Source organism: Prenolepis imparis, unplaced genomic scaffold, assembly GCF_030444845.1.
Source record: "Prenolepis imparis isolate NDT839.2.m4 unplaced genomic scaffold, iyPreImpa1.0 SCAF_75, whole genome shotgun sequence".
NCBI lineage: Eukaryota > Metazoa > Arthropoda > Insecta > Hymenoptera > Formicidae > Prenolepis > Prenolepis imparis.
In genome coordinates, this window is record NW_028141233.1 from 1 (window position 1) to 24824 (window position 24824).

The following is a 24824-nucleotide window of genomic DNA, read 5'->3' on the forward strand; positions in this document are numbered from 1 at the left end:
CAGAGTGGTATCAACGCAGAGTACTTGTGGTACGCGTACAATAAAAATATTAGCGTAAAAAATATTAACATGGTAACGACATCTAAACTAAAGGCCTGTGTTTGTGTGCAATTAGTGTAAATAAACCATTAGTTTAGATGCCGTATGTTTTATAAAAATTTTATATATTTCTATTCTATATAATTTTATATTGTTATATATGTATATCTATTACATATGTAATATGATTATATCTAAAACATTTTTTTGGATATTATGAAAGTAAACATACCTTGATATTAATTTTTCTTTAAAATTTATATTTTTTTTCTTCTTATATGTAAAATTTCAAGATTTTAAATGAAATTTTCTTGGCTTTAGGTTCAGTTTATAGAGGAGTTTTAATTTTTTGCGGAGATTACTTCAAGGACGGATGGCTTCAAAAATTAGCGGGTTCTGAAGCGGTAACAGGTAAGTAATTGTATTAAATCATACAAAAAGGCTGCTGTGCGCCTGTAAAAAAAGGCTGCTGTGCGCCTGTTAAAACGGCTGCTGTGCGCCTGTAAAAAACGGCTGCTGTGCGCCTGTAAAAAAAGGCTGCAGTGCGCCGATACAGAGCTGCTGTGCGCCTATAAAATAGGCTGCTGTGCGCCTATAAAAAACGGTTGCTATGCGCCGATACAGAGCTGCTGTGCGCCGATAAAGAGAATTAATATAAAACAAAGTTAGCAAGAGAAAGAAAAGATCTATCAAAAAAATTGGTTTATTAATAAATGAGTAGTTAGTGGTCAGACAGACAGACGTTAGGTATTTATGTATAAAACATAGATAGATAGATAAAATAAAGTAATTTTTTCTCAAATATATATAGATTATAAGGAATAATTACTATTATATATTTGAAAAATAACGTATTGCTACATAACATTTCATATAATATACATATAAAGTACGACGCAAGTATGCCTCAAAAGAGAAAAGGAGGAAATTTGCATAAATTGAGTCGCGAAGGCAACGCTCACGACAAAGGCGAAAAATTGAAAATTCTGAGGAAAGGTCTCAACGACTTGAAGCTAATGCCCACAGAAATGCTCAGCAGAGGACCGATGAAAATGATGACGCAAGGTCTCAACGAATGAAAGCTGATGCTCAGAGACATGCTCAGCAAAGGGTAGATGAAAATGATGACACAAGGTCTCAACGAATGAAAGCAGATGCTCAGAGACATGCTCAGCAAAGGGCATATGAAAATGATGACACAAGGTCTCAACGAATGAAAGCAGATGCTCAGAGACATGCTCAGACAAGGAACCAAGCCAGACAATTGAATCAGCACATTGCGCTAATTGCCAAGGGCCATGAAATTAATGTGCCTGTTCATACATTTGGCGAAATGAATGTAGAATGTCAATTTTGCAAATCGTTAAACTTTGCATGTGAAAAGTCTAAAGATGGAAAATTTACATATTGTTGCCAAAAGGGCAAGTTTCAATTAAAGCCAATAAATTGTCCTGATTTTCTTAAAAAATTATATATGGGAAATGATTTTGCATCAAAAAATTTCCTTGATAATATTCATTCATATAATAGCGCTTTAGCTATGGCTTCAATGGGTGCCCGGGGCAATAGAAATCCATTGGATGTTGTGAACAATGTTCCTTATTGCTTGAAGATTCATGGGCAATATCATCATTTGACCTCGACGGCAATGCGCCCAGCGGATGGACAAGCTCCGCGATTTGCGCAGCTTTACTTTTTAGATACAGAAGAAGCTATTAATCATAGAATGAATAATAAAGCCAATCAGGGCTGTGATCAAGCCCTTATGAAAGATTTGTCATGGTTTATGATCCAATGCAATGAATTTGCTAAGACTTTTAAGATGATGCGTCAAGTTGAAGAAGATCTTAATCCGAGAGGCAATAAAGCCATAAATTTAATGTTGTCCTTTCGAAATGATCCTAAACACGATCAAAGAAGATACAATGCTCCAAGAGCTAATGAAATAGCCGTGGTTTTTCAAAATGTTGATGGTGAGCCTCCATTTGAGAGAGACATTCGGATTTATAACAAAAATTCAAACGATGTTCAACAAATATCAATTCTAGATAAAAGATGTGACCCAATGTGTTATCCTTTGTTATATCCATATGGTAACGATGGATGGCATTCAGAACTTAAATCATATAATCCTAAATATCCAGGATTCAAAGTAACTCAAATGGATTATTATGCTCACATGCTGGCACCAAGAGCTGAATTTAGTCAATTTAAAAAGGCAGGCAAGTTGAGATGTCAATTTATACTTGATGCTTATATGAAAACTGAAGTCAATAGGCTTAATTATATTAAATTAAATCAACCTCAATTAAGAGCAGAACTTTATTCGGGATTAATGGATCACTTAGATAATCGAGCTCAAAATGAAGGAATTAAAGCTGGTATACCTGTAATATTACCATCCTCATTTATGGGCAGTCAAAGAAATATGCAAGAAAGGTACCAAGATGCTATGTCTCTGGTCAGAAAGTTTGGTAAACCTGACATTTTTCTTACGATGACTTGCAATCCTAAATGCCCCGAAATTAAGGATAATCTTGATGGATGTTTAATAGAATTTCGACCTGATTTGGTCGCTAAAAAATTTAACTTGGATGTCAAAGAGGTTTTAAAGGATTTAATCCAAAATAATATTTTTGGAAATATTATAGCTTATGCAGGTGTTATTGAGTTTCAAAAAAGAGGACTTCCACATTTGCATTTACTTGCAATGTTGAGTGATGAAGATAAGCCCCGACTTGAAGAAGTCATTGACATGATGGTATGGGCTGAAATCCCTGACGAAGAAAAATATCCAGAACTTAATGTAAAAGTATTGAAGCACATGATTCATGGTCCTTGTGGAGATCCCTCTCAGAGATATCCTTGCACTGGGGACGATGGAAAATGTTCAAAAGGTTTTCCAAAAGAAACTAATGCTAATGTGAATGGATATCCCATGTATCAAAGAAGGAATTTTGGTAAAAAATATATCGTCAGAGGCAAAGAAGTTGATAATCGATGGGTGGTATCATATTCACCATATTTAATTATGAAATATGATCGACATATTAATTTGGAAATATGTTCATCAGTGAAGAGCATAAAATACTTATATAAATATATTCATAAAGGATTTGACTGTGCTGCAATTGAAGTGCAAGCACGAGATGGCACAAAGCTAATTAAAATAGATGAAATTAACTCATTTCTGGATGCAAGATATGTTAGTGCTCCAGAAGCAATGTGGAGACTGAACGGATATGATTTGTTCATGAAGTCTCACACAGTAATAAGACTAGCAGTTCATTTGCCTAATCGCCAAATGGTTTATTTCCGAGCAGGAAATGAAGAGCAAGCTGCTCAAAGAGAGCTCACTCGAGATACTACGCTGACTGCATGGTTCAAATTAAATCAATCTGATGAAAATGCGATGCATTTTCTTTACACACATATTCCTTATCATTATGTCTATGATAAAAAAGAAACTAAGTGGAAGCCACGCAAAAAAGGTGGTGACAAAATAATTTCAAGACTCTATACAGTAAGCATAAAAGATATTGAGAGATTTTATCTCCGTGTTCTTCTATTACATGTGGTTGGAGCTAAACGTTTTGAAGATTTGAGAACTGTAAATGGAGTTCTTTATGACACGTTTAAGAATGCAGCAATTGCAAAAAATTTGGTAGAAGCTGATGATCTTTGGGAAAAAACGATGGAGGACGCAACAGAATCAAATATGCCTGTACAACTTCGAGAACTATTTGCCTACATTTGCATCTTTGGAACTCCAATAGATGTACCAACTATTTGAAATAAATACAAAGATTTCATGATTGAGGACTTTGTACATAACAATGTTGTTAATCCTGAAAATATGGCTTTAAACCACATACAAGAAATTCTGATAAATAATGGAAGTAGTTGTGAGAACTTCCAATTGCCAAATCCAACTGCAGTAAATATTTACATAACAGAGTATAATGTGGATGAAGAAAGAATCCGTGGTGATTATTTATTATCGACACTAAATGCTGAGCAAAAGCAAGTGTACGATATGGTCATGCAAGCGATTGAAAATGAAAATGAACCTCAGCGTTTATTTTTTATTGACGGGTTTGCAGGAAGTGGTAAAACCTATCTATTTAACACATTTTTGAGTGTTATTCGAGGAAGAAACGAAATAGTTCTTCCATGTGCTTCAACTGGAATTGCAGCCACACTTCTAAAAGGAGGAAGAACCTATCATTCGATGTTCAAGCTTTCAATCCCAATTGATGATGGAGCTAAATCTAATATCAGAGGAAATTCTCAAGCTGCACGAGAACTAATCACTGCAAAACTAATCATATGGGATGAGGTGAGCATGACTGTTGGACATGCTTTAACAGCAGTTGATAAACTCTTGAGGGATTTGATGAAGAATCCTCGACCATTTGGAGGAAAAGTAATTTTATTTGCAGGAGATTTCAGACAAAATCTTCCGGTAGTGCCACATGCACAGAAAGCAGCCATTATTGAGTCGACTGTAAAATAAATATGGAGGAATGTAACTCAGATAAAACTAAAGCAAAATATGAGAACTGGGAATGAAAAGGAATTTGCAAATTGGCTAATGCAACTTGGAGATGGTAAATTGTACAATACAGATGGACTAGATCTCGATACAATTGAAATAGAAGATTTTATATCAAAAGAATCAATTATTAGTGAGATTTTTGGTGATAGAATCACCAAGGAACAGATCAGAGAAAATCAAGATCGAGCGATCCTTTGTCCTAAGAATGAGAATACATTCAAAATTAATGATGAAATCCTTCGTTTAATGGAAGGAGAAGAAAAGGAATATCTCTCAATCGATTCCATTGTGAGTGATGATCGACAGGAGCAATTGAATTTTCCGACTGAGTTTTTAAACTCTGTGACACCTTCTGGGATGTCAGTTCATCAACTTAAAATAAAAGTGAATGCAATAGTTATCCTATTAAGGAATTTAAATACTAAGAAAGGACTCTGCAATGGCACAAGATTTATTGTAACTGATTTGAAACCTAATCTTATTTATGCGGAGGTTCTAACTGATCCTTCAAAAGGTCAGATTGTGTTCATTCCAAGGATTGATTTTCTACCAAATGATACGGAAATTCCATTCAAGCTTAAACGGAGACAGTTTCCTATTCGAGTGTCATTTGCTATGACAATAAATAAATCTCAAGGACAAACTTTAGAAAAAGTAGGGATTTATCTTCCACATCCTGTATTTGCTCATGATCAACTCTATGTAGCATTCTCTAGAGCAACAAAAAGAGAAAATGTCAAAATTAAGATCGATGAAATAAGCAATCAAGGGCATCTCATTCAGGAAAATCCAAAATCTTTTACAAAAAATGTCGTATACAGAGAGGTTTTATAAATTGAAGAATTAGAAAATTGTATGAGAGCTAATAATATAGCGGGTCAGCGGTGGGTAATTCAGTCGTAAAAGAAATCTTTGTAAGTAAATAATAGAAAATATAAGAAATATTATATGACAAGTAAAATATTTATGAGAATGCTCTATTATATGAACTTCAGCTCGACATAATCTAAAAAATTATATTAATTGCAGATATAAATTAAATATTTATCTATTATATATATATTTTTTTAATTTTTCGTATCTTATATATCTATATATTTCATATAAATATATATATATATGTATATATATAAGAAAGCTTTGAGGCCCGCGCGAAGCGCGGGCCGAAAAGCTAGTTATCAATAATATAAATATTTTATTAATATTTTGTAAGATGTTTGTGATAGTACGTAACAAAAGAAACTGTGCGGTTTTGTTTTATATAAAGTTTATATATAATAAATAATATATACTTATATATAAAAAATTTTTCTTTTACATTTTTCCTGCAATTTTGAATGGCTATTTTGACAACAGTTATATAACACGAATGCCTTTTTATCGAACACGTTTTTAGGACTACGGTCAATTTCCGATTTATTTGTTTTCCTTTTCCTTTTACGACAGAAATCCGTTAAAAGGGTGTGGCGATAAATACCACAACCCGAAATAAAATTTATTTTATATATTTCAATTTTATTTTAAAATATGAAAACGGATTTAGGACGAAGGTCGGTGACCAAATATACATGTATATAAAAGACAACGAGCGAAACAATAAAACGGAACAGGTAACGAAAGACAAAGTTTCAAAACAAGCAAAATATAACAGAGGACAGCTTAACCGATATAGGAGAAAAACGAAGAAGCGATAGCTTGACACTCGCTCGACAAACTCGCAAAAGAACGGACAAATATTTTGATATCGCGCGAACGAGAATTATACTTTGCGATCATTATAAGATCTTTATATATAATATTTAAAGTTCGAGTATTAAAGTGAATAATTATTACATACGTCTCTTAATTTATTAAAACCATCTCACCTAAATAACGAACAAGTAAAATCCGCCAAAAGGGAAAGGAAAACGAATTAATTGGAAATTGGTCGATGTAGCTCTAAAACGCGTTCGATAAAAAGGAATTAGTGTGTTATATAACTGTTTTATAACAATATTATAACAAAAAAACCAATAGTATAGTATATAACAATTCTATTACAAACAAAATAACAGCGTTATATAACTGTTCAATATGTTATATTATAATTATATTATTTCCCCACAACTTATATAACTATTATATAACATTTAGGTTATTTTGATTATAGTTATATAACATTTTTATAACAAATTATATTTCTATTATATAATTGTAATTTTGTTTGAGTGGGAAATTACAACTTACATGTATCTTACATGTAAAATATACGTTATATTACTTCTTACATTCTGTTTCATTACGGCAATGTAACAGTTATATATCTGTGTTTGCTGGGGTGTAATTATATTTGTTTACTGGTGGATACTGATCGTTTACTGAGGTAAAAGGGGGGAACAAATTAATATTTTCCCTCTTTTATCTCAGAAAACGGATCAGTGTTTGCCAGTGTACATACAGCAATATAAATCAAAAATAAATATTCTTTCAGTTTTCTATACAATTGTTATTAATTATTTATTAATTATACACGCGTAATAATTGTCCGAAGTATGTTCAATAAAGATTCAAATTTCGTCCATAAAAGATCCAAAATTCGTCCATTTGGTCCATAATTCGTTGATTTAAGATCCAAAATTTGTTCATTAGATCCATAGTTCGTTCATTTCAGATCCATAATTGGTCCATTAACGTCCAGTAAAAGACATCTTATGGATGTACACTGGAGTTGCAAACGGACATACAGTGGACGTCCTATAGACATCCACTGTGTTCGATATGGACATCCGATGGAAGTACACAATGTCCAGCATGTACGTTCGTCGTACATACATAGGACGTACTTGTGCTTATTGGGTGGCCACGTCGCAGGGCCGAAAATAGAGTTCACTGTAAACCATTTAATTTGATATATATTTGTTATGGTCTATCTCTTCTAGTTTAAAAGATAAAAGGGGATGGCCACTTTTGGTGGGACACCCTGTATAATAATATTTATATATTCGTATATTTTTAAAAAAACGTATAAATTTTACTTTTTAGATATTACTAAGAAATCGGTTACAAAAAATATATTTGCAGAGGAATCTGCAAATATTATTGAGATCGACGGAGATAAATCTTTTTCTTATAGTATGAATAATTGTTTTCATAAATACTAATCTTTCCTATACGTTTTTATTTAAAAAGTGATATAATATATACATTATTATATAATATTTAATACTAAATTATACACAGTAATCATTGGTCTATATTTTTTTTCAGAATTTAAGAAACAAATTTTAAGCAAATTGAATAAAATTATATACAAACTTGATATTGTAGAGAATAGAATTAATATACTCGATGAGAAAATGCAATTTTCCAATAATATCAATGAAAAATGTAATATACAATTCCCAATATCTACATTAACACATTTTGAAGAACAGTTACAAGATATCAAATTCAGGAATCAAGTGGTACACATACTTATAATTTAATATATTTCTAATATTTTATATATTTTTTCTAATATTTTAAATATATTTTTAATATATTTTAATTTATAATAATGAGATTATTGTATATATATATATATATATATATATATATATATATATAAGAATTGTACTATACTTAATAATTTATAACCACATTGTGTGTATGCGAATATTTAATTAGTTTGGAATTATTAATTAGTACAATTTTTATGTAAAATAATCTATTTTTATTACTCATAAAGTTTCTATCTTTTCTAGATTAATGTGTTTAAACTCGTTGGTGGAAATACAGCTCATATCATGATTCGTATTAAAAAAGGCGACAACTAATGTGTTTGCCCAAAATTTTGGTTGGGCTGGGAAGAAAAATAAACGCAGTTTCAAAGACTTGGGCCTTGCAGGAGTAGTTATACGTGAGTTCATATTTTAAAGTAAATTATTAAAATTAATTTATTTTAAATTAAATCAAATTTTCAAATAAAATAAAAGTTTTGTTTAAGACACTATATGTATATAATTAATTTTATTGCATTTATATTTGTGAAACACTTTTATAGAAGCTGTTCGTACAACATTTAGCCACATGACTGACAGCGATATTGCAGAGTATACATCAAAATGGCTGGCTCAAGCTTCTTTAAGGAATCAAAGAGAATGGTATATTTGTTTAATACGACAAAAACATCTTTAATTATTTATTAAAAGATATTTTTAATTGCATTTGTGAAAAAATGTACAAAAATGTTATTTTTTTAAATAATACTGAATTTTTTATCATATTTATAATTTAATTTAATATTATTCTATAAATAAAAATTACTTTCTAATTGATTTACACAGATGCAATATATATATGTATATTTTTTATTGCATTTTATGAAAAATATCATAACAATTTTGTGTTTATATATGTGTGTAAAGTTATTTAGCTATTTTTTAAAATTCTTGTCTTTCAATTTATTTCAGCAAAACTGAAAAAATTCAAAAAAATGACAAGTCCGATGATTCTCTGACCTCGCATCTAGCATGATGGATAAGAATGCAAATCCTGAGAAAAAGGGCGGATTAAACGGTGCAAAATTAAATGCTCCATCAAACAGTGCGGTTGATAAAATGAGATGCAATATGAATCTTCGACATTGAGGAAGGCTGAATCCTCGTCGGTTCTGTGCGAAAGCGACATCATCGAGGAAACGAGAACGCGCGAGCGCAACATCGTGGGAAAAGTCAATCCGGAAAAATTGTGGCTTCTGCGATGCGATTCGAAAATTGATCTCGTGATTAATATTAAATAATTTATGCTCACTTTTCTTGTTTAATATATTATGGAAATATTCATTTAACTTTTGATTGTTCTAAAAAATTCTTAAGTACCCATACAGCACCAAAGCTTCCAGATATATTGCAACAACGTTACATCGTTGCAAGTTGCAATGTAATGTAACAGAGATATTATAGAAACATTGAAATTGTAATATAACATTAGCAATGTTTCAGAAATATTGATATTGTAATATAACATTAGTAATATTTCAGAAACATTGATATTGTAATATATAACATTAGCAATGTTTCAGAAATATTGATATTGTAATATAATATTAGTAATATTTCAGAAACATTGATGTTGTAATATATAACATTAGCAATGTTTCAGAAATATTGATATTGTAATATAACATTAGTAATATTTCAGAAACATTGATATTGTAATATATAACATTAGCAATGTTTCAGAAATATTTATATTGTAATATAACATTAGTAATATTTCATAAATATTACAAAAAAATAATATTATAAATTTAAAGAAAAAACAATTTTGAAAAAAAAAGATTTATATACAGATCTAAAAATTTATATTTGTTATTCTCAGAAAGACAATTTTATAAAATAAAATTGTTTTGAATTATTTTAATTATTAATAACATAAATATACAAAAATATAAAAGCAATTATTAATTAAAATTTTTATTTTAGAAAGAAATATAACGAGAAATTAAAGAAATATAATTGATATATATATTTAATAAAGAAAAAGTATAATTAACGCGCCAATTATCGGTTATATATATATATATATATATATATATATAAAAAGTAAAGGTTTTTTAGCAGACATAATTCTGGCTGCGCGCACATCCTGATGGTTGCGCGCGCCGCGTCTATTATGCCGTTGGTTGGTCGCTTGCTAACACGAGGTGCTTATGTATGCGCGATACTGAAGCGAGATCACGCGATTGTGTGTGTGTGTGCCGCGTGGTCGACCCGGCGAAAACAAGGAACAGGGGGGCTATTCTCGAAATGATGTGTATGCGCAAGTACTGATTTGCGAGTGCTCGAATTCAAAAGTGTATTCTCGAAACGAAAATACGTATGCACATGATAGCGCATTCGCACATTTTCACTCGCAATGCATCGAGTGGGTAATAAGCACTCGCATCTCTAATTGCGCATACGTTCCGTTAAAGAATAAAAATATATTTATCAAAATAATGGATTTAATAAATCAAGCTATTGTATTAAATGCATTAGAGGCTGCTGAAATTGTTGCAGAACGGAATCCTCGTCAAATTTTTTATGAACGTGATTCTTTTGAATTAAGTGATAATAAGTTTATTAAATTATTCAGGCTATCCAAAAATTTAGTTAATGAATTCATTGATGATGTCCAACCATTTATGCAGCAACCATCGAGAAAATCTTCTTTAAGTATACAAAGGAAGGTATAAGACACGATATATTTTTATAATTTGGCCTCAAACATAATTTATTTATTCTAATAATTTATTTATATATTGTTTATTGCCTAGTATTTTCATTGCTAGGTATTTTCTGCATTACGTTTTTTTGCAAGTGGCAGTTATCAAATGGATATAGGTAACAATGTGGACATTGCCGTTAGCCAGTCTTCGATATCAAGAAGTATTCACGAAGTAATTAATGCTGCTAATCATCCTAACGTGATGAATAATTGGATACGATTTCCTCATACTAGAGCAGAACTTAATTATCTGCGTAATGGGTAATTCATCATGTTTCTATATAAATGTAATGAAATATCATATATAAATTATATTACAAAGTGACATAAAGTGATATAATGTTTTTGTATTATACATGTAGATTTTATCGGAATCACAGATTCCCAGGTGTTTATGGGTGTATTGATTGGACACATGTTGCAATATTTCCTCCCAAAATTAATGATGAGATTCACCCGGAGCATGCATATGTTAATCGTAAAGGATACCACTCAATAAATGTTCAGTTAGTATGTACACTTTTTGTAGTAATAAAATTTATATATATATATAAATTTTATTAATGCTTATAAATATATATATGTTTACAATGTATTAATATAAACTTTGATATATATTATATATTTGAATGACTGCATTTTTTTTAGATATGTGATTATCGGTTAAGAATCATTAATGTAAATGCACGATTCCCGGGAAGCTCACATGATGTATATATTTGGAATAATTCAAATGCTAGACAACTAGCGGAACGAATATATACAAGATATGTGAGAGATACATTCTGTTTACTCGGTATATACAATGCAATATATATTTATACAACTTTTTATTCATACGTGTTTACGTACACTTTAAACTTTCATAATAATTGCTTCAATTTGCAGGTGACTCAGGATACTCTTTACGACCATGGTTGCTAACGCCGGTTGCTAACGCGCAGCCGATGACCCCAGAGGCTCGATATAATGAACGACAAATGTCTTGCCGTTCGTTAATTGAAAGGTGTAATAATCTTTTAAAAATGAGATTTCGTTGTTGCTTAAAGCATCGAGTCTTATACTATTCTCCAGTTATAGCATCTAAAACAATCAACACCTGTGCCGTTCTTCATAATATGTGCATAGCGCATAATATGTCAGATCCATTACCGGAGGAAGGAGACGATATATTAGATTTTGGAATGCACATTAATGACGATATTATACCAGAAATAAGAAATGCACGTAGAGTTAATCCGGATTTAGCAGCCGGCCGTTTAGTGCAAAATCAAATAGTTAGAAACTATTTTACTTAAATTACAATATATTTTATAACGTTTTATCGAGCACCATAAACAGCTAGGCCTCCTCAGCGTGCTTGAAAAGAAATACATATTTTTCTAAACCAAAAAATCGTAGTTGTTATAGTTTTATAATTATTATATATTAAAATTATTGTATAAGATAGAATAAAAATAAAAGATGAGAGTAAAAGTTAAAAGATAGAGTATTTATTTCTTAACAATCGTTTATTTATTATTAAACAACTTTTATTATATATTATTTGAAATTCTTTTGTTTTACTATGTATGTGTATTAAGTATGTATTATGTGTATTAAATATATGTATTAAGTATGTATATGAAATGTGTGTATTAATGTAATATAGAAGTAATCATAATTTACATACATAATATAGAATCACAACTTATACAACATAAACATTATTCTTTCGTTTTGGTATTTATTTAATACCTAAGTGTTTTTAGTTTTTGGTAAGTACTTTAGTAAATTTTCACAATACAAATATCACAATAAGAAGACGTTCCTTACTTGCAAATAAAAGCATCGACTAGTAACATAATTGCTCATCAATTAAAATTACTTATATGAATAAATATAAATTATTATATCACAGATATATAAATGATTTTAAAATATAAACAAAAAAAGCATTTCCTTAAAGATAATAATACTTTTTTAAAACTAAAAGAGAGTTTAAATAAAAAATTAAAAATAATAAAAACTTTACATATTACTTAACACTTAATTACATTATTTTGCAGTTTTCTGTTGCACATTTCTCCGCAACTGTTGCCATTCGCTCCTGAGCTTTAGCAATTCTTTTCTTACATTCTATGCTCTCTTCGCAAAATTTCTTTTTTAAAAGATAAGTATTTTCTGCAGTTTCAGCTATAATACGCGTAGAATCTTTTACTTCATTAACTTTTTGCCTTGAGGATGATTGTTTCGAGTTTTTAAGCATAGATGGATCATAATTTTCGATATTTTCGTCGTTATAATTAATATTTAATGTTTTGGTTGCCTGTACAGTGGAAGTATTTAATGAAGTTTGAATGTCGTTATAATCATCATCAAGGAATTCTACCTCTTCTGTTTCCTCTTCTGTTGGCATGCCATTCAAATTATTCTATAGATGATATAAAAGTAGCAATTTATGATTTTAATTAATAATTAAACTAAGCAAATATATATATGTAAATAAATTTTGATTACAAACTTCCTGTTCATCTAAAATCATGTCCGTACATGATTCCGAAACACCTGCATGACTCTTAATTAGTGATGATGGAACTAATGTTAATACTTGTTCCTCGTCTGGCGTAAGAATTGCACTGCTTTGTGCTCCACCTCCAGTCTTACGTCGTTCGATGTTTATTTGTGCTTGCTTCGTTTTACTACGAGAGCGATAATCTTGCCAACACTAGAAATAAATTGTATTTTGTTATAAATTTCTGGAATTATTGAGTGATTAATGAATATCCTGTAAATATATAATATATGAAAAAATTAATACATAATTCATTGTAATTACTTTGCGCCATGCTTTCCAATTTTTCTCAGCACCGTTGCAAGCATTCAAAATTTCACTTGCTTCTTGCCATAACTTTGCGGCATGATCATATGTAAAAGTTTTACTAAACTTTCCCGTTACTAATTCTGGATGAACTTTCATAAATTCAATGAGTAAACATCTTTGTTCGTCTGTTATATTATCATTTCTTTTCTTTTTATCCATGGTGTTGTCAGATATCAATCGATGTATGTAAATGTAAAGCAATGAGCAGAACAACTATCAGTTAGGTTAGTATTTGCACTGTTGCCAGATCTAATTCGTGTTCGTAAAGAAGCGTATGCGCACGATTCTGTCTCAGTTTCGAGCACACGAATCTTCTCTTCGAGAATAGCAATCAAAGAGCGTATTCGCAACTTAGACCACTCGAATCGTGCGTATGCGCAAGTTTGCGAGTAATTCGAGAATAGGGCCCCAGGGCACCGATTCTTTAATTAAAATCTAGTGAAAATGCTAAAAGTGAGCAGTTCGAACGATTCAGTAACTTTCATCATAGTGGAAATGTGAACCATCTCACGAGAGTTCGTTCGGCAAGAAATTTCTTGTTGAATGGTGAGATCCGAAAGAGAAAGACTGATTGAGCGAGAGAGAAACCATGTCACAAACATCACTAAGTCGTTCTCTTCATGCAACTGTCAATGCACTGATTAATGTGATGGACAATTGGATTTGTTTTCCAGTAACCGCTGACAGAATTCAAAGAATCAAACAAGGGTAATAATTAATATAATATATTTATATATAATTTATAATATAATTTATAAATAATAAATATAATAATGTATATATTTTATAATGTTTATATGTATATGGAATGCAGCTCGAATAAATATTAACTTCTAGTCAGATCTTTATATTATAATTTAATCTTTTATTTTATATAATATAACAATATTAGTTTTAATTGGTAGATTTTTAAGGATAAAATATTAAAATTAACTTTTTCTTTCAGATTTTGCGAAATTGGTGGTTTTCCAGGGGTAATTGGAGCAATCGATGGGACACATGTAGCCATAGTTTCACCTGAAGTTGAGAGAGAATATTTATTTATTAACAGAAAGTTATACCATTCGCTAAATATATTAGTTGTAAGTATATAAGTAATGAAATATATAGATATATATAGATATATAGATATATATATAGTATATATAGAAAATATTATATAATATTAATATAATACACAATAATAATAAATTACTAAATAATATATGTGATTTCAGATTTGTGATTTCAACTGCGAAATTCTCGCCGTAAATAGTGCCCATGGTGGGCGAACACATGATGCTCGAGTGTTACGATCATCAAGAATATTTGCTCATTTAGAACAGAGACACAGAGAGGGTGAAATAGATTCCTGGCTTCTAGGTAAATAATTGTATTAGCTATTATAGTAATAATATTGATACATAGAATTACAGGTACAATCGTATTCATGCTGAACTCCTTTAATAGTATTTATAATTTTCTTCTTTAATTCTGTGAAATTAAAAAGTTGGCGGCATTAATTAAAAACTAATATTGTATGTTATAGGTGATTCTGCATATCCCCTTCTACCTTTTTTGCTGACACCGAAATTAAATCAAATGGAAGGAACTCCAGGCGCAAGGTACACAGATCATCACGTCCGGACTCGTGTCACTATAGAACGATGTTTTGGCATTTTAAAGGGTCGCTGGCGTTGCTTACGGAAGGAACGAGCTTTACATTATCGTCCACAATTTGCTGGTAATTTAATTTTTTAATTTCTTTTATTATTTTATAAAATTATAATTATAATTATTTATAACTTTCCTTCTGATTAAGTTTTATTTTGCTTCTACATTATTTTGGATGTAGTTTTTTAAGTTGCTTTTATAATAATTTTATTATTCGTTATAATGGGAGCTTTCCAACAAAGACACAGCGTGACAGAGTATCATTCTATCTTTGTTGTTCACTGGTATTAAAAGAAGATAGAATGATACTCTGTATCACACATTGTGTCCTTGTTGGAAAGCTCCCAATATATGTGTATACGTCGGTTAAATATTTTTTGTCATACTTACAGCTCTCATTGTCAATGCTTGTTGCGTTCTACATAATATGGCTATTAGATGGGGGATTCCTAATGATGAAATATATCTGGATGAACTAGATGTTGCACCGCCGATACCATATAATGATATTAATGAAGAACGTGGAGAACAAACTCGTAATCGAGTAATCCAGTGGTATTTTACCAATTAATTATTTGTTTTAACATTTTTGACATCTATCAATGTTAATTAAAAATTTATAGTATAAAAATACTATATTGAATTATATTATATTAATAAATTATATAATTATATGTATTAATTACATTATATTGAATTTTTTGTAATTATAATGGAAATAATATTTGTAAATACTATTGTAAGAAAAATTTATACAAAATACATTTTTAATTTTGATATACATTATTTATTTTGCACATATTGAACATATTACATATTTTGTATATATTAGATAATTTATATAAACTATATATAGATTATTATATTATAAAACTATATTTATATAAATTATATAGATTACATAGATAACACATATATATAAGAAATAACATTTTTAATAATTTTTACTCCAAATATTGTGGACCAATAGTGAAACAAACATTTTTTGTTTCACTCTAACTTACTGCACCAGTGTACACTAGTTCACCAATGCAGGAATAAAGAACAGACAGATTATTGTTTGTATCGTACAAGTCGTTATTATTAATTAATTTTAGTTACCTCCGTCATCAAGATATCTCCACTTATTTTTTGCACTGGGATTAAATGTACAATGTACTTGTTTTGGAGTCTGTTGTATAGTTTCTACGGAATTGAGTACATCGGAGGATACCTGAAAACAGAACAAAATACCTTTATATGCTGTGTGCAAGGAATAAACATCATGCAGAAAAGAATCATTACTCACATTTGTTGGAAGATTTTCAATATCTATGTTTTCATTGTTCATCGCATTGTTATAAAAAATCTCTTTGGTAGGCTGATGGGTAGAAGTGAAATTCGGCAGATTCTGAGAAAAAACATTCTCCGTCGGGGTCTTTGAAATCAAAGTGTCTTGATACGAAGTTTGTTGCCAGGAAAAAGGCTTCTGTGAGAGCAAGGACTCCTTCGAACTTTGTAAATATGACTTATTTACAGTAGATCTCTGACTAAATGAATCATTGTCAATAGCTCCTCCTTCTGGAATATTGGGTATCCCGCTAGCTTCAGGAGTTAAAAATTCTAGTAAATCATCTTCAGCAGGAGTTGTGTTTAAAGTTCTTGGCGGACCTCCTTCAGTATCTCCAGCATAGCTCTTGTGTGTAGCCACCCTTTTCAATAAGTTAGATTTCCAATCACGCCATGTCTGTAACAAAGAAAGAATGATTATTAATGCCACATTATTATATAAAATGATTATTTCATAATATATATTATTAATAATACTAAATAAAAATTGAAACTCAACATATATTTACCTTTGCCCAATCTTTTGGCGTTTTTTGAGGGTCGGAGCCTGCACAATTAAATGCTGATGCTACTTTTTCCCATAATTCATCCTGTAAAAAAAAGAATATACATTATATTTATTTGTATTTTTTATTTACAATTTATTATATTTTTATTATTAGCGTTTGTAAAAATTATACTATTTAATAAAACATAACTTATAAAATCACTTACTATTTTTCTTTTATTTTCTCGATTATATCGCAATCTGCCTCTTCCAAAATCCGGGTGAGAATGCATAAAATTTATGAGAATTTGTTTTTGTTTTTCCGTCACATTCATTTTTCAGGAAAAAATCACAGAAAAAAGCAGTTTTTCGTAACAGTAAAAGCTGGAAATAGTGAATCTTCTTTCTTCTATACGCAGAACGCGCTTAAACATGTTTGTCGACCAAGGACGATAACAAAAAATAGTGTCATTTTAAACGTTTATGATTATTATTTCAGGTACAGTCCTTGACAAAATGTTTTTCACCACACTGGCAAATCTAGTGATTTCGTATTTTCGCTTCGTATTTTCACTTCGTTACAGAATCACGCGAACAAATTCACATGAAATAAAAGTGCGAAAAGTGAGTGATCTCACTTAAATTACAGAATCGATCCCCAGGCCATTGTTCTTTAAGGTGCCTTTTCATGCTGACGCTCGACGCTCATTTTTAGCGGCAAAAGACGTCACGTGACCAAAATTGACGAATTGGTATCTTTATTTTTGGTCACGTGACGTCTTTTGACGCTAAAAATGAGCGTCGAGCGTCAGCATGAAAAGGCACCTTTATTTGCACGTGTGCTACGCAAAATAGTCGCCGTTTCTGCTTTTTTGTGTTTAAGTTCATTTTCGTTAATCTGATTGTGTTTCGGTGAAGTTTTGATCTATTTTTATTAATTTTATTGTGAATCCCACACGATCCGTATTTTTGGTCTTTTATTTTGAATGCATATTACACATATTGAAGACGAGTATGCCGCCTGGCCTGACAAATTGCATCAGCCACCGAGCACGGTAAGATAATTTCTTACGATACAGTTTCTTTTATCACTAACACAGATTTCATATATTATTAGAACTTTATATATAGTAGGTATAGTATATTATTATATATTATAACCCCATTTTTATTACTAATAATTAATATTTTGTGTGTCTTAGGACAGAGTGCCTAATCATCAAACCTAAATATTTGTACAATCTGGTTCAAGATAATTTTTATTACTATTAAAACACTTCTTCAATCTGATGAAAGTTTTACGGAAACCTTCAAATAAGTCTTACGGTCTACACAGTCTTTGTAGCATTATCTTTACGGCTGGTATGCATATATATATTGGTATTCGTTTTATAATAGGATTGTAAATTTGGCATTATATATATTATAATTACATTTTTATTACTATAATAATTAATATTTTGTGTGTCTTAGGACAGAGTGCCTACCATCGAACCTTACGAAAGTCTTAGGAGACCTTTGAATAAGTGTCTTACGGTCTACACAGTCTTTGTAGCATTATCTTTACGGCTGTGGTATGTACTGGCATTCATTTTATAATAGAATTGTAAATTTGGCATTGTATAATATTATAACCGCATTTTTATTATTATAATAATTATTTTTTTAAATTTTAATATTGTATATTGCAGCACTTGTTCTGGTAATTATTATTACAAATATGTGTAGTGCACGAAAAATTGTATCAAAACGACATAGTAGGCGGATTAATGCCAATGAAAACGAAATAGATATTGCAGGATGTTTGGATCATCTTTTAGAGTTTAATACTGTCAATACTAATAACAATAATTGTTCTTACAATTTAGAAGATTTGCATACAATTAACAGTGAAAAAAATCATATGTTAAATATAAGTACTAATGAGATAAATAACGTAAATATTGAAATTTCATCTTTCGAGAATCATGAATGCAATAATATTCAAATAGATACAGGTGATTTTCATAATCCTATCGTTGAATTTATATATATTATATAAATCAAATTAAAGAGAATATCAATGATAATCAATTAAAAAATGCTATAGCTACATGGGTTTTGTCACACAACATTCCGCATAATGCATGTAACAAATTGTTACAAATTTTATGTCAATATACATTGTATGATTTGCCAAAAGATATACGTACATTGTTGCAAACTCCAAAACAGACTGATGTTATATCAGTATGTGGAGGAGAATACTTCTATCTGGGTTTGCATAATGTTATAAAAAAAATGTTATTGAAATATGATCAAAAATATATTAATTTACTAATTAATATTGATGGCCTTCCACTAGCAAAATCGTCGCATGCAGCATTATGGCCTATTTTATGCTCGAATACAATAAATGATACAGTATATCTCGTGGGTGCATTTTTTTGGATATAATAAACCTCAAGACTGTTTTTTTACAACCATTAGTTAACGATTTGACAAATTTAATAAATGATGGTTATATTCATGGAAATGATGTAATAAAAATTACATTATTTAATTTAATTTGTGATCCACCAGCTAAATCATTTGTGTTATGTGTCAAAGGCCATACTGGGTTTTATAGTTTATATGTACTAAATGCACGATAAAAGGCAAATATATGAATGGCAGAATTTGTTTTCCAACTGAAAAAACATGTACTTTAAGAACAGATGAATTATTTTCCATAAACGCTTATAATAAAACTTTTCAAACTGGTTACTCAATTTTAAATGATATTCCTGGGTTTTTACCGATAACGAATACAGTTTTAGATTATATGCATCTTGTATGTTTGGGTGTTATCAAAAAGTTACTACTTCTTTGGATGAAAGGGCCGTTTTCGGTACGTTTAAGCACAAAGTCGCTAAATAAAATATCACATTTATTAATATTATTTAGAAATACTACGCCGAATGATTTTGTCAGGAGGCCAAGACCTATAAGAGATGTTAAGCAATGGAAAGCCATTGAATTTAGAAATTTTCTCTTATATACAGGACCTATTGTGTTGAGACATATATTAAAGAAAGATATACCATCATTTTGTGACTCTTCATGTAGCTATAACAATTTTGATACGTCCTACTTTATGTAAAAAAGAATAATTTATTAATTTTGCTGAAAGTTTGTTATATCATTTCGTGATATCATTCGAGATATTGTACGATAAACAATATGTGTCACATAACGTTCACAATCTATTGGATCTTTGTTCTGATATAAGAAAATGTGGACCACTGGATAAGTTTAGTGCCTTTCGCTTTGAAAATCATATGTCATTCATTAAAAGAAAATTAAGAAAACATGAGAAACCATTGCAACAATTAATAAGAAGATATAATGAGATGGAAAATATAGATTTCTTCCCTGTAAAAAATAGTTGTAATGAAAAATCATTTTTATGTAAATATTTGCATCGTAATGGACCAATACCTGACAATACTGATAATACTCAATTACAATATCTAATGGTATCAAACGAAAAAGTCAGCATAAGTTGTAAAGGATATAATAATAATTGTTGTCTTTTAAAAAACGGATTATTTATTTTGGTTCTGAATATACTATAAGATAAAGATAAAGACATATTCCTTATTGGTAAAAAATTGAGATTTGTAAATAATGTATATAATTTACCTTGTGAATCTAGTAATTTTAATATTAAAGTATTGACAGTAAATGACGATAAAATTTTTTGCTGGCCAATAACAGATTTGTTATGTAAATCATGGAAAATGCCTTATGGGAATGATTACAACACATTCGCGATATTTCCTTTAAATCATACAATATAATTTCGTGCATTACATTTATTTTTTCAATAATTTTCACGCGCATGCAAGTTGTACAGCAAATAATTGTTGAATAGAATATACATAGAAAAATGAGTAACAATGGATTTATGATTGCGGAGTTTAATGATGGATTACAAATTATACCTGCAATATGGTATAATGAAGATGAGAAATCATGTATATGGCCAGCCCATTTCAAAACTAAATTTCGTATCAATAAAGCGATACTAGGAAGAGAAGTGCCAAAAGAAAAATCTGATTGGGAATATTTATCGATTAAAAGAATTTTTGGTATAGCAGGTAAATAAGAGTTTTATTCTAAGTTTGTATATATGTATATATACATATATATAAAATTACAATAGAAGTTGTAAAACAAAAATAATATATATATATATATATATATATATATAATTTTTGTTTTGCAACTTTTTTTGTAATTTTGTCTTTTAAATTATAGATACTTATGCCAAAGCTATGGAAAAATTAATTCTTGCTCAAGACATCGAATATAGATGATACCGGTATGTCATCTGATGAAATGAGAAAGCAAAAAAAAAATAAAAGACGTATAAAAGCAAAAAGGAGTTTGTCATCTTCAGATGAATATTCAACGAATGAAAATGAGAATTTAAACGAAGATAAAGAATTTCGTGCGAAACAAGATAATAAGATTGGAATTAAAAAACTATCATCTCTCTTTTCCAGAAATTAAACGTTTTATATCTACTAATGATTTAACTAAGAATCCTGTACAGAATTCTCCAAGTGTATTAAAAGAAATAACTTTGGAAATAAATAATAACGGTCAGTAATATATATATATGTATATATATATATATATATATATATATATATATAGTAAAATAATATAATATAAATATACAATATAATTAAAAATAATATTTATATATACAGGGTGTCCCACCAAAAGTGGCCACCCCCTTTTATCTTTTAAACTAAAAGAGATAGACCATAACAAATATATATCAAATTAAATGGTTCAAAGTGAACTTTATTGTGAGCATAGTGATTGCTTACAAAAACTATCTGTGTTAACGAACGGAGAGGTATACACAATTTTTTTTATAATACTGTGGATATTTCGATATAATAAAAGTTGTAGAACTGTTTAAAACGAATACAACGATGTTTGATTTAATGTAAATATTTTACATATTATAAGAGTTTTATTGGTTTGAAATATCGCGGGCGACGTCTACATTTCACTTTCGGCCCTGCGATACGGCCAACTTCTGGCTCGTATTATGATCAACTTCTGACTGTATTTTGATCAAAATGACAACATGACATATGTCAATTTCTAACGTACGAGTGAGAAGTTGGCCACGTCGCAGGGCCGAAAATAGAGTTCACTGTGAACCATTTAATTTGATATATATTTGTTATGGCCTATCTCTTCTAGTTTAAAAGATAAAAGGGGGTGGCCACTTTTGGTGGGACACCCTGTATAATAATATTTATATATTCGTAATATTTTTAAAAAAACGTATAAATTTTACTTTTTAGATATTACTAAGAAATCGGTTACAAAAAATATACTTGCAGAGGAATCTGCAAATATTATTGAGATTGAAGGAGATAAATCTTTTTCTTATGGTATGAATAATTGTTTTCATAAATACTAATCTTTCTTATACGTTTTTATTTAAAAAGTGATATAATATATACATTATTATATAATATTTAATACTAAATTATACACAGTAATCATTGGTCTATATTTTTTTTCAGAATTTAAGAAACAAATTTTAAGCAAATTGAATAAAATTATATACAAACTTGATATTGTAGAGAATAGAATTAATATACTCGATGAGAAAATGCAATTTTCCAATAATATCAATGAAGAATGTAATATACAATTCCCAATATCTACATTCGTCGAATTAACACATTTTGAAGAATAGTTACAAGATATCAAATTCAGGAATCAAGTGGTACACATACTTATAAATATATTTCTAATATTTTATATATTTTTTCTAATATTTTAAATATATTTTTAATATATTTTAATTTATAATAATGAGATTATTGTATATATATATATATATATATATATATATATATATAAGAATTGTACTATACTTAATAATTTATAACCACATTGTGTGTATGCGAATATTTAATTAGTTTGGAATTATTAATTAGTACAATTTTTATGTAAAATAATCTATTTTTATTACTCATAAAGTTTCTATCTTTTCTAGATTAATGTGTTTAAACTCGTTGGTGGAAATACAGCTCATATCATGATTCGTAACATATTAAAAAAGGCGACAACTAATGTGTTAGCCCAAAATTTTAGTTGGGCTGGGAAAAAAAATAAACGCAGTTTCAAAGACTTGGGCCTTGCAGGAGTGGTTATACGTGAGTTCATATTTTAAAGTAAATTATTAAAATTAATTTATTTTAAATTAAATCAAATTTTCAAATAAAATAAAAGTTTTGTTTAAGACACTATATGTATATAATTAATTTTATTGCATTTATATTTGTGAAACACTTTTATAGAAGCTGTTCGTACAACATTTAGCCACATGACTGACAGCGATATTGCAGAGTATACATCAAAATGACTGGCTCAAGCTTCTTTAAGGAATCAAAGAGAATGGTATATTTGTTTAATACGACAAAAACATCTTTAATTATTTATTAAAAGATATTTTTAATTGCATTTGTGAAAAAATGTACAAAAAGGTTATTTTTTTAAATAATACTGAATTTTTTATCATATTTATAATTTAATTTAATATTATTCTATAAATAAAAATTACTTTCTAATTGATTTACACAGATGCAATATATATATGTATATTTTTTATTGCATTTTATGAAAAATATCATAACAATTTTGTGTTTATACAGGGTGACCCATTTTAACTTAGGCAGCCAAATAACTCGAAAAATAAGCACACTACGAAAAAATGTTTAGAATCAAAATTTTGTCATTTCGAGGGGGACGTACAATGACGTTAAAATGAGCCCCCCCACCCCTCCCCCTGGGCAGTGAGGGGGGGAAAGTTTGAAATCTTAAATGGGAACCCCTATTTTTTATTGCATATTCGGAATCTTTGGCTAAAAACACATACAATTTGTCTGAAACATTTTTCTCGATTCATGATAGATGGCGCTGTAATCGACGAAATTCAATTTCTTCGATTTCTCTTACTGAGAACCCATGCTTACGATTCTGCAATAAATTAACAATAAAAATACCACGTTTTCATTGTTAATACTCGAAATTAGTCTTAAAACAAACTTCTCATTATTTTTTATTACTCATTAATTACTTCTCAAGAAACTGCTTTTAGCGTAACCCAGGAACAACGTCGTGGACGTAGCAGTTTTCTGTTCCCTTCGGGGTGCTTGATTAACGTGAGTCCCCTCGCCTCTCACAATTCGGGGTGCTTGAACGTGTGGTAACCCAGCCAGTGAAGGCAAGGTCGTGTGGTGATCCAGCCAGTGAAGGCAAGGTCGTGTGGTGACCCAACCAGTTAAGGCAAGGTCAAGTAGTGACCCAGCCAGTGAAGGCAAGGTCGTGTGGTGACCCAACCAGTTAAGGCAAGGTCAAGTAGTGACCCAGCCAGTGAAGGCAAGGTCGTGTGGTGACCCAACCAGTTAAGGCAAGATTGCATTGTTATCAGCTCTCTCCGCATGGAGGAGATGCTCAAAGTGTGCACCATTATTTTCTAAGGATAACAGTAATCGACAGCGAAAGTTACGTTGCACATTTTCTAGCATTAAAGGAGTTATAGCTTCACAAGCTCTTCTTATTCTTTCCATCATATTCAATCTTGTCGTTGGAGCTTTACTATACAC

The 24824-nt window shown here is 29.8% G+C and overlaps 1 protein-coding gene, 3 long non-coding RNA genes and 1 pseudogene across 4 annotated transcripts; 4 read left to right on the forward strand and 1 right to left on the reverse strand.

The window, feature by feature from the left end:
- Positions 1–8468: 8468 nt before the first annotated feature.
- LOC145947398 (uncharacterized) lies at positions 8469–9104 on the forward strand. The gene is made up of 3 exons (XR_014427165.1): positions 8469–8492; positions 8619–8718; positions 9028–9104. It is a non-coding gene; the product is annotated as an uncharacterized LOC145947398 (long non-coding RNA).
- Positions 9105–12841: 3737 nt separating this feature from the next.
- On the reverse strand, positions 12842–13847 carry LOC145947399 (uncharacterized). Its single transcript, XM_083057187.1, has 3 exons — positions 13644–13847; positions 13329–13532; positions 12842–13238 (listed from the first exon to the last, which is right to left on the reverse strand). The coding sequence occupies exons 1-3, from the start codon at positions 13845–13847 to the stop codon at positions 12858–12860; spliced, it is 789 nt and encodes a 262-aa protein (XP_082913313.1). The 3' UTR covers positions 12842–12857.
- A 4162-nt stretch (positions 13848–18009) lies between these two features.
- Positions 18010–18954, forward strand: LOC145947407 (uncharacterized). The gene is made up of 4 exons (XR_014427168.1): positions 18010–18212; positions 18360–18519; positions 18631–18731; positions 18849–18954. It is a non-coding gene; the product is annotated as an uncharacterized LOC145947407 (long non-coding RNA).
- A 2113-nt stretch (positions 18955–21067) lies between these two features.
- LOC145947405 (uncharacterized) lies at positions 21068–22755 on the forward strand (annotated as a pseudogene).
- Positions 22756–22851: 96 nt separating this feature from the next.
- LOC145947406 (uncharacterized) lies at positions 22852–23580 on the forward strand. Its single transcript, XR_014427167.1, has 3 exons — positions 22852–22939; positions 23213–23390; positions 23517–23580. It is a non-coding gene; the product is annotated as an uncharacterized LOC145947406 (long non-coding RNA).
- The last annotated feature ends 1244 nt before the right edge of the window (positions 23581–24824 follow it).

Excerpts from the sequence above, each read along its gene's own strand:
- LOC145947399 (XM_083057187.1), bottom strand. The coding sequence starts at position 13,847 with ATGGATAAAAAGAAAAGAAATGATAATATAACAGACGAACAAAGATGT. Across the intron at positions 13,533-13,643 it reads ATTGGAAAGCATGGCGCAAA|TGTTGGCAAGATTATCGCTC; the intron begins GTAATTACAATG and ends ATTTATTTCTAG. Across the intron at positions 13,239-13,328 it reads TGATTTTAGATGAACAGGAA|AATAATTTGAATGGCATGCC; the intron begins GTTTGTAATCAA and ends TATCATCTATAG.